Below are 10569 nucleotides of genomic sequence, written 5' to 3'. Positions count from 1 at the left end.
TTCATAATCTGCTATATACGTATACGAATTATACTATAGCACATTTCTAATAGGTTTAACGAATTACATGTCATTTATTTGAATTCAAATGACTTAGTATTCACTAAAAAGATGTAATTTTTTAAAAAAAGAAAGTTTTTATATGGATTTGAATGATTGTTTTAAATTCTTAGAATTTTGTGCCTTTGCAATGTACCTAAGTTAGTAGCGAGCGAAGCGAGCTTGGTTTGCGAGGCAAACCATATAAGATTGCATAGCAATTTTTGGGATTTGGCGATCGTTAGTGAGCAGGGGGCACAGCCCACTAGTATGTTTATAAAGAGCTAAGAATCATATCAATATTTTATTATAGAATGCCAAATAATGCAGCACCAATACGAGCAATTTTTATTTGTAATAAACGGGCGAAGAGTGTCTGAATAAGTGTTGAATTAATGTCTTCTATCGAGAAAATCATGTTTCATAACAGATTTAAAAAAATTATGAGATTTTAATAATAGAAATAAAAAAGAGATTATTGTTGATACTGTTCAATAATCTTTGAAATTGTAAGTCAAACTTTACATAACAAAACGTATATCCTGATATTTGCTTTTTAGTTTAATAAATTTAATTTTAATTGATTTGACTAAGGCTCCACGAATCAAGAATTTTAAACAGCTGAAAGATCTATTGCTAGAGACAGGAGGCGTTGGAGGGATATGCTAGAGACCATAAGTGCCCAAAGGCACGTAGAGGATAAGTAAGTAAGTAAGTAAGAAAGAAACACCTATATTCTGAAAGCAGTAAAAATTATGAAGTCAGTGGAGACAAAACGGGCAATATTTTCACGCTAAAACCGCGATGGCTCAGGGGATAGAACGTTCTAATGAAAGGACCCAAGTTCGCATAACAGCGATGAATTTCTGATGTGAATTCTGATCCCAGCTCGCACTGAACACAGTGCTGACTTATAATATCCTTAGTGGTAGACGGATCATGGGATAGAATCCTTTGGCCGTCGGGCTAATCGCCGGAGGCTTTCGTGATTTTCCTCTCCTTGCAATCCAAATGTGATTTAATTTCATCAAAAAGAGTTTGTCCCAATGCTTGTTCAAGGAGTTTCCTTGCATTCTGGGTTGGTTTCAAAATTACAACGCTACGGAGTTGAACATGTTGAACATTGATAGTCGCAAACTTAGAATCGGGTCGGCTGTTCAAGTCCGGTAATAAAATAAAAAATTTTCATGCCGTGAACCAAAAAAATTCCATCTGTAATTGCGCTTACAAACTCGAACTGTTCAACGAAGTTCATTCAAAAAAGGTTGAAATTAAAAAAGGATAGAAGTAAGGATACACAAGCGATATTATCACAGTAAAATTCCTAATTAAAGAAAGTAATTATCACGGCTCATTTTATCGAGAGAAAAATCTACCGCCTCAACTATCTCCTTCCGTCAGAACAAGTGATTAAGTTTATGCTGAAAAAAGCACTTGCTGACCGTAAAACAAGCAAAATCGTGGGTTAATTTGAATTTAAGGAGTTATGAGTATGGACAGTGGATGTAATTGAATGATTACAAGGAAATAACAACAGTTAGAATTTTAAAGTTCCATTTTGATACAATTTATGCGTCATTGTTGGGTTCTCATATAGATCTGAGAAATATTCAACAAGATTATAAAAAAAATGATTCATTGACTGATTTCATTGATTGCTGACACTGAAACAAATAAAATAGTGGATTACTTTGAGCTCAAGGAGTTATGATTTAAGACAGTGGATGTAATGGAATGATTAATCGGAAATGACAACAATAAAATTTTGAAATTCCATTTTGATGTAATTTATCCGTCATTATCAGGTTATCAATAGACCTGAGAAATATTCAATGAAATTATTGAAAAAGGATTCATTGATTGCAAATTTTCTTTACATTTCTTTATATCTTCATTTTTCAAAATTTCTTTAAATAAAAAGAAATACCTATTATTCTCAGTAAAGCATCTTTTATCCATTACTAAATAATATCTTTAAAAGAATACGTTTTCTTGGCTATTCTTCTGAAATTCCCTAATGCACGAGTGTTTACAAATGCTTTTATAAAATAATTTTATTTAATTTTATGTTTCAAATGTTCTGCGAAAAAAAAGCGTAATTTTAAATTATTTTGTCTCTCATACTTTAAATATCTTTAAAAAGAATAGAAATGAGTACAACTTGTTTTTAGTGTTATTTTTCTATTATTTATATTGTAGTTGCAGCAAGTATTTTCATTCAAATAATTTTGAAATATAGTTATCGAAGATATGAATTAAAAATAATAAGCAAATTATAGTTATTAAAATTAAATTTGTTATTACAAGCAAATTATAGTTAATAAAACTATAATTTGTTAATTATAACTGTAAGTATCAAATTATAGTTTTAAAATACTTTTAGAAATAAGTACTTACGTTTCGTACTGCTTGCTCTATTTTATTTTCCGTATTAAATATCCAGGCATGTTCTATCTTCCTCTGGTAATAAATTTTTAGGTTTTTGAAATCAACCTGTATGGAAAATTAAGGATTGTTAGCTTAATATAAGTCATTAGTTATAAAAGAGAAGTAAAAGACGAATATTTAAAACGTTAGAGCCATTTTTTTTAATGACTTCACTCACTTAAAATGAAGGAGTTAATTTCCCTTCTCATGAAAAAGTAAAATTTTTTGAACTTAACTTTAGTTGAATACATACTCTTTCAGTCAAATATTTTTTGTGATAAATCTAACTTGAGTTACAGATATTTAAACGATACTTGAGTTTTTTTGTTTTTTTTTTTTTTTGCTCAAGCATGATTTGGTGAGTAGCAACATACCAGATAATAGATACTGTTAAAAGTAAATTCCATTTATTTACTATTTAATTGTGCGTGAGCTATAAGTTAAAATTTTTCTCATTTTATTTTGAAAAAAACGATCTGAATTTCGTGTTGCTATGACGATATGATGGAACATCTTGTGTTAATAAAAGCGTTATGTTTTCTTTCATAAAATGTTTATTTTAATTGCGAAGAGGACTACAGAATATTAAATATTCTGCCAGAGTCTCGCAACAGAGTCAGACGCTATTCTCGCTTCGATTTTATGTTTTGTTGGATATTTAATATTTACTTGCAATTATACCTTTGAAATTTTTAAATATGGAGGAATTTAAAAAAATCATCGTATTAGAAGTAGTATTTCTGAAAAAGATGCTATTTTACTTTTGGTAAATAAATATATTTTGTTCTAATTTTTAAAACACTGTTATTTTCAATATGTTATATACACTTTCCATTTAAATTGACTGCGTATTTAGCATTTTTAAATAAAATACTAGCCATTTACGTTCTTTTTCAAGAGCGATTTATTAAAATTATTCATAAAAAAAAATGTTTTAGTTTATAAGTAGAGCCCTACAATTTACGTAGGAAATGTAAAAAGCCTGGTACAATCCTAGAATAACCCACTCATAGGGTGATTTTTTGAAATCTCGCCAAGTTGGCGATTATTACTTGAATTATGGTCGTCTTTTATTATTAAAGAAGCAATTTAAATCATTAAAATTTATTAAAATGTTTTTAATAAAATAAAATAAAAATCTATTTACCTTTACTGTGATGAAACAGATCTACCAGAAACCTAATTTGGCGGGATTACAGAAAGTCGCTTGGCGAGATTTCAAAAAATCGCCAAGGGGTGAGCTATTCTAGGATCCACCCAAAAGCCTTATACTTCAAGAAGAAGAAACAGGTATGTGACCTATGAAGTCAGCACCAGCTAATATTTATCAGCAAAATGGCTTATTAAAGTTGAGCTAAGTTTCTCCACATAACTTGGAACGTTAACTAACGATAAGCTGATTAAATACAGAACCGTATTGCACATTGAATTAGTTGAAATATAATTCTTCCTTGTCTACTTCTTTTAATTAACTTAGATTTATTATTTGTTCATATATTTTAATATAACCGTGATATATTTTTGTTTTTGTACCTGGGAACTTCGATCCATAATTAGTTCGTTATTGTTTCACATGGCTTCGTGCCTGTCTTTGTGTTAAGTCTCTGTGTAAATATATATAGTGAAAGAATTGAAATCTTTCAGAAAGAATCTTTGTGAAAGAATTTTGTGTCACTTAAGAGAATTGATACTTCACGGTCTTGGCTCACTCCAAGTAGAATGGAAAAAATAGTTGGTCACGTAAACAAATGCCATTGTTTCAACAACCAATCAGTATCGACATACCCCCATTACGTCACCTGCAGGTATCCCATTGTCACAAAATCGTCGATAATTTGTATAATTCTGGAAAATGTTTTTATTTTCCACTTAAACTTGACAAACAAGACAGGTAAAATTCAATTTACTGTAACTGATTTGCAATTGACTGCAATAACTGAGTAATTTTTAATGACATCTAAATAGTTCAAAAAAAGTGTTTTTGTTAGTAAGCAGAGCACTACAATTTGCACAAAGATTTGCGGAAATACAAAAAATAGTGGAGTCCCTCCGTGCGGAAGAAGTGAAACTTCGTAATCTGGAAATGAAAATAGGAAGGGGTAGAAATTGATTTTTAGTGAAATCATATTGTTTCTTTAAGACAAACTTTATTAACATTGCTTACAATTCACAATTGATCTCATCTTATAATTATCATTTTCGAGTGGAGAAGTATCCAAATCTATAACATTTACAATGGAATTATGATAACTAAAGTAAGATACGAAATGTTTGAGTTTTATTTTTTCAATATTTCTTGCAAAAACTGCATCAATGGTAGTTCCCCCTTTGGTTGTTGGATCATTCCTACCATTTATCATTTCCAATCCAAATTTGTCTTTAAGGAAGGTTAATAATGTTTCAGCTTCAGGTAACGAGAAATTCACATTAAAATCTCCTGCAAGGATCACAGGCCGCTCACAATAATCAATTTCTTCACCAGTAACGTCTGCCAGAGCTTGTGAACCTGCAGTGGATAGTGGCAATAAAGATTTTGCAATAAATAATTTAATATCCCTCATGGCTGCATTTGGTGAAATATAAATGGCAATTAGAAAAGAGAAAACCTAACAATCAATTGATATTCACAAGAGACGTACCTTGACATAACCTTAAATCCGTCGCATTGTCCGTGGGATTGTTTTCACTCATTTTTTACAATTGTTATCCACTAAGTTTGAAAATAAAAAATACTGCCCTATTAAATTATATGTGTATCAAAACAAACTAAAAAAATATTTATAGAAAAACAATACTTTTATTATTTTTATGCTAGTGAGAACCAAAACAATATGGAAATGAATGAGGGAAAACTGGATCCTACCACGTGATTTCCCGGCCAATAAAAATGTAGCGCTAAACGTTTAACGCAACCTTGTTGGAAGTCGCATAAGAAGTATCACTTCAAAAAAAATCATAATCATAGTCAATAATTTGCATAATTTTTATTTTGCTGGAGAATGTCTTTATTTTCCAGTTAAACGTGGCTGACAAGACAAGTGTTCTGGGTGCAGCAGCAAAATTCAATTGACTGTGAAGTAAATGTTTCCTGTTATGACCAACTTCTTTATGAAATGCAAAGTTTGTAAGAATGTATAATTAATAAGTGAGTAATTTTTAATGACACCACTATAGCTCAAAAAAGTATTTTTGTTAATAAGTAGAGCCCTACAATTTGTGCAAAGATACGAGAGATGTAAAAAAAAACATCATAATTTACAATTGTCTGCATAATCGTCGATAATTTGCATAATTTTTATTTTACTGGATAATGTCTTTATTTTCCAATTAAAGTTGACAGATAAGACAAGTGTTCTAGGTGCAGCAGCAAAATTCAATTGACTGCGAATCGTATGTATCTGTTGCGACAAAATTTTTACGAATTGCAAAGTTTGGAAGAATGTTCCAGAATTAAATTCAGTAATTATTTCACTTAACCTTATTTTTTTGTTAATTATCACTGTGATGATGAATATGGTAGTAATGTAACGTTTTTAAAATGGTTGTACTCTTAAGTGGAATATTATAATGAAACCAAGAAGGAAAATAAGTGTTTTTCATTCAAATTATTTTTTCATTTTTAGCCATTGGCAAAATGGGTCTTGTTTTGGGTTTGATGGCGTGCGCACCTTATTTGGACGTCATCACACTTTTCAACTGTGTTCAAGAGTAATAGTAAGCAGTGCGCATGCGTTGCTATGGAGACAGTTGCTGTTTGATATTTTTTTTTTTTTTTTGAATTTTTTTTCTTTTTCTTTTTACTAGCAGGCATTTTTTATGTATTTACATAATAATATTTTAAAGTTTTTTTTTACATTCTTTTTATTATTAACTTATAATTATTGTCTTGACGGTGATTTTAATATAAATATGAAAACTGACGAAGGAAAAGTATTTTGTGACGTCTTGAAACACTTATACAGGCAGGATTTGAAAACCAATCGAACGACAAGAGGACAAACATCATTTGAAACAGTTTTTGCAACCCATGATTTAAATTGTTGTGGCGTTTATCGGAGTCAATCCAGAAAAGAAAAAAAGCATTTAACCAATGGGTAACCAATGATCGTTAAAAAGCGATCAGAATTTTTTTGAATATATTTTCTTGTTTTTAATTTTTTTTCTCATTCATCCGAAACCTGTTTAAAAATTGCCTCAATTCTGCCGCCTAATTTATAGGGCCCTATTCAGATGCACCAAGCTACTACAAATGTGATATTTTAAAGTTAGTTTTAAATGCAGCTTTTTCATAATAGTTTTATCAAATTCCTTCCTTTATACAAAATTAATGTTTTAAGTCAAAAATAAAGTAATTTTGGTGTTCATGTAAAAACGTTATTGGCAAATATGCTTACTAAATAAACAAGTGGGCGACCTTTGTGCTAAAATACAAACTAAGGTAAACAACGTTTAGGAGCACAAAAATATTTATAAATGCAGACAGCTGTTTCGGATGCTCAAAGGGCAACCTTCATCAGTGCAACAGGACAACTATTGCACTGATGAAGGTTGCCCTTTGAGCATCCGAAACAGCTGTCTGCATTTATAAATATTTTTGTGCTCCTAAACGTTGTTTACCTTAGTTTGTAAATATGCTTACTAGTTAAAAAAAATTGTGTGTATTGAAAATAAATACTTCATTAGTATACTTGTATCCTTCTTTTTAGATATATCTCCGTAAATGTGTATGCAGTTTTTTCTCCTTTTTAATTCTTTTCTCCTACTTAAATATATTAACATATTTTTATGATTTCTTGCAAAATTAAGATTATTCTTCAGTGCGTTAATTTCCGATCCTTTCCTGATTTTAATTACAATTTGTTTATTTATTATTACTCTATGCCAACCATAGACGATGCAAAAGTAAATTTTAACTTCTCCAATTTAACAGAAACGAAATAAATAAAGCTATTTATTTTTAAAGAATTAGTAAAAAAAATTCAAATTTTCTGGCTAAAATTTTCTTTTTTAATGAAATATTTAAAAGTTTTATACAAATCATAATGAAAAACATAATGATTAATATTGATTTCAGTATCGAAGGGATATTTATCATAACAATGAAAATCCGCTGTGACAAAAGAGCATTTTAAATTTAGGTAAAAGTATATTTAGTTCCTTTTACGCAGATTTGACAACAATGTCCCTTTTATACATTTTTTTCTGACGCTCCAATTACAAGCAAAGATATTTTTTGGTATTTTTAGTTATAAAAAAACTTAATAATATTTACTAAAAAAATCTGTTAGATTACCGAAATTATATTTGTACTAAAATATAAAATCCAAAAATAGTAGTTTGAAATGAAATTTTCATTCATATTCAAAGATTTATCTGCAATTGATTTTGTAAACTAAAGAAATTTTAATGATGAATAACAATTTCTCTTAAATCTAAATAATAATCAAAATATTGTTTGGAAGTTATCCGTGTTTGGAAAATTTTACCTTTAGCGCAGAAGAAGACACCGGTATTTCATACTGTCTTTTCTAACCATAAATTATTAAAATACTAAACATAATATTTTTCACTTATTTTGACCTAAATTAATAAAAAATAATAAAATACAAATATATTTAATAAAAATTCAGCGTCGAAGGGTTAAGCGTGTGCAAATATGGTAGCACTTATAGTACAGACCATATTTCTTTAAGTATCACATTAACAAAGAAAATACTAAAATTGAAATTCCGTAAACAATATCAATAAAATATTTAAGAATAGTTATTTTTATACTTCCAAAAAAATTAAGGAAAATATCTCATTAATGTTGACTAAAATTTTATAACCTGTAAGACGCACAACACTTTGTATTACAAGATTTTTTTTCTAATTGCTAAACTAATGCAAAAAAAAAGCTTATACTCCATTCTGCAGTTCTCATTTGAGTTTTAAAAAAATTATTACATCTTTTCAGTACAAATTTCATAGTAATAAGTTCTTCAGAAAATCTACACATAGGACCAGGTGTATGAAGTCTCTTCATGATTGGGAAAAATACCAATTTGCTTCCTTCTTTTGGAATCAAGTCTAATACAATATGAAGTATATGAAATGCTTATTGCAAAATGGGGATAAGCCACTGAAGTTACATTTCTGAAGTTACATTTTTGCATCTAATTGCACGTACTTATTTTATTATGTATATGCTTAAGAGTTGTATTCTATCCTCCGGTACTCATTTGAATTTTAAAAAAATCATTACCTCTTTTTGAAAATGCATCCATTTTTTGCTTTTCAGTAAAATCTTCATCATAGTAATAAGATCTTCAGAAAATCTACACATAGGACCAGCAGTGTATAGCCTCTTCAAAATTGGGGGTAATACCATGGAGATTCCTTCCGTTGGAATCAAATCTAATTGAATAAAAATTTATGATTATAAAGTATATGACGTGTTTGGGGGCAATATACTGATAAGCCACATTTCTCTTGCCCAAAAGCTTCATTTTTGCATCAAATTGTTCTTTATATTGTTTTCAAACAGTGGCAAGTTTCTAGAATTTCAGTTAGGTAGTTACAAAAAGCACAGAAACATTTTATTTTCTTGAATCCTGTGTTTTCCCTTCAGAAACATTTTCTTGAATCCTGGAATGTGGCTTAGCTTTTTATTAATTTAAAACCACGTGATTCTAATATGAGAATATCATTTCTTTCGAATGAAAATATCCTCCGCCGCAACTGAATGGAGCTGAATTCGAATATGTGAGTGCCCAAGGACGCTTGCGGTTCTTTACCCATTCATCCTAGTCTTGACCTTAGAGGAGAAATAGGGAGAATAAATTAGAGGAGAATAAATTACTCCTCTAAGGTCTTGACCGATAAGGTGGTGGGAATGTAAATGACTATGTAGTTATGTGCAATGTGGTGACAAGAACATAGCTTAGAAAATTATATAAAATAAAATTCTATTAAAATTCTTTTAGGAGTTATAATTATTGGATTGTTTTTTACACGAAAAAGAAAGATAAATAGTGATGAATAGTTTATTATTAAAAATAATAAGAACTTATTTTACTCTTTCCGAAAACCAACAGAACTTCAAATATTTAAGGTTATTTTGAATTTTTTTTTCAATGGTAGTGAGCTAAGATGGAACTTTTTGAAACAAATAGATTTTTAATAAAAATTCAGAAAACTTAAGCATTCATCTATATGACTTTACATTTGTAAAAATTACTCAGTGGTGGACAAAATCCCTTTAATTCTAATTTATTAAAACATAAGTACATTGCCCTTGCTATAGCTAGGAAAATATTTGCAGAAACTACGAAGAATCCGTAGTAGTTGGAGTCTTTGCAGTTGAGTTTACTACCATTTTTTTTCTTTTTTCCATCTTACTGTTAACACGGCAATTTTATACGACAAGTTTTCATTTTCTGCTTAAGTTGCTATGTATTGATTGCGATACAATTTTTTTTCATTTATAAGCACAAACTAGGCCACCACTTAATATTCGAAATTATAATAGTTAGCACCCTAATATATATATTTAAATTTTTGATGTATAATTCTGCCGAAAACAATGAAAAATGAATATTGTTTAACAAGGATAGAAATCTTCCCCAAAAAAAATAATAATTCCAGCGGTCATGCAATATTTTTTCTTAGAGTAGTTGGAAAATTACTGAGGGACATTTTTTTTAAAATATGAANGCCAGTCGATACGAATTCCGCATCCGGTTTGCACCGACTACAGTGCTGACGTAAAATATCCTCAGTGGTAGACGGATCATGGGTTAGAATCCCCTTGCCGTCAGGCTAACTGTGGGAGGTTCTCGTGGTCTTCCTCTCCGTGTAACGCTAATGCGGGTTAGTTCCATCAAAAAGTCCTCCACCAAGGCAAAATTTCTCCCAATACTTGATCCAGGAGCTCTGGATTGGCTTCAAAATTACAAGGCTACGGAGTTGTATATTAGTAGTCGTAAACCCAAAAATTGGGTAGGCTGTTCAACGACGGTTATGAAATAAAATATATATGAATATGGAAGAGAGCAAAAACTTGTAAGAAAATAATTTCATTATTTTTTTTTGGAAAGATTAAAATATGCATGACTACCAAAA

The 10569-nt window shown here is 29.8% G+C and overlaps 1 protein-coding gene across 4 annotated transcripts in view; it reads right to left on the bottom strand.

Annotated features, from left to right (window-relative positions):
• Nucleotides 1–10569, bottom strand: part of LOC107450964 (fatty-acid amide hydrolase 2-A-like) — a 120850-nt gene that overhangs the window by 94523 nt on the left and 15758 nt on the right. For 2 of the 4 annotated variants that reach the window (XM_043055392.2, XM_043055391.2), the window contains exons 6-7: nucleotides 8711–8862; nucleotides 2437–2532 (exon numbers count right to left, since the gene is read on the bottom strand). The exons of the other annotated variants lie outside the window; for them this stretch is intronic. In XM_043055392.2, coding sequence (XP_042911326.1) covers nucleotides 2437–2532; nucleotides 8711–8862 — 248 coding nt within the window. The remainder of the gene's footprint in view (nucleotides 1–2436; nucleotides 2533–8710; nucleotides 8863–10569) is intronic. 4 annotated transcript variants of the gene reach the window in all.

The sequence above is a fragment of the Parasteatoda tepidariorum genome, chromosome 9 (genome assembly GCF_043381705.1).
Source record: "Parasteatoda tepidariorum isolate YZ-2023 chromosome 9, CAS_Ptep_4.0, whole genome shotgun sequence".
NCBI lineage: Eukaryota > Metazoa > Arthropoda > Arachnida > Araneae > Theridiidae > Parasteatoda > Parasteatoda tepidariorum.
Note: the sequence above shows the minus strand (reverse complement) of the source record. Positions and strands in the feature narration are given on the sequence as shown.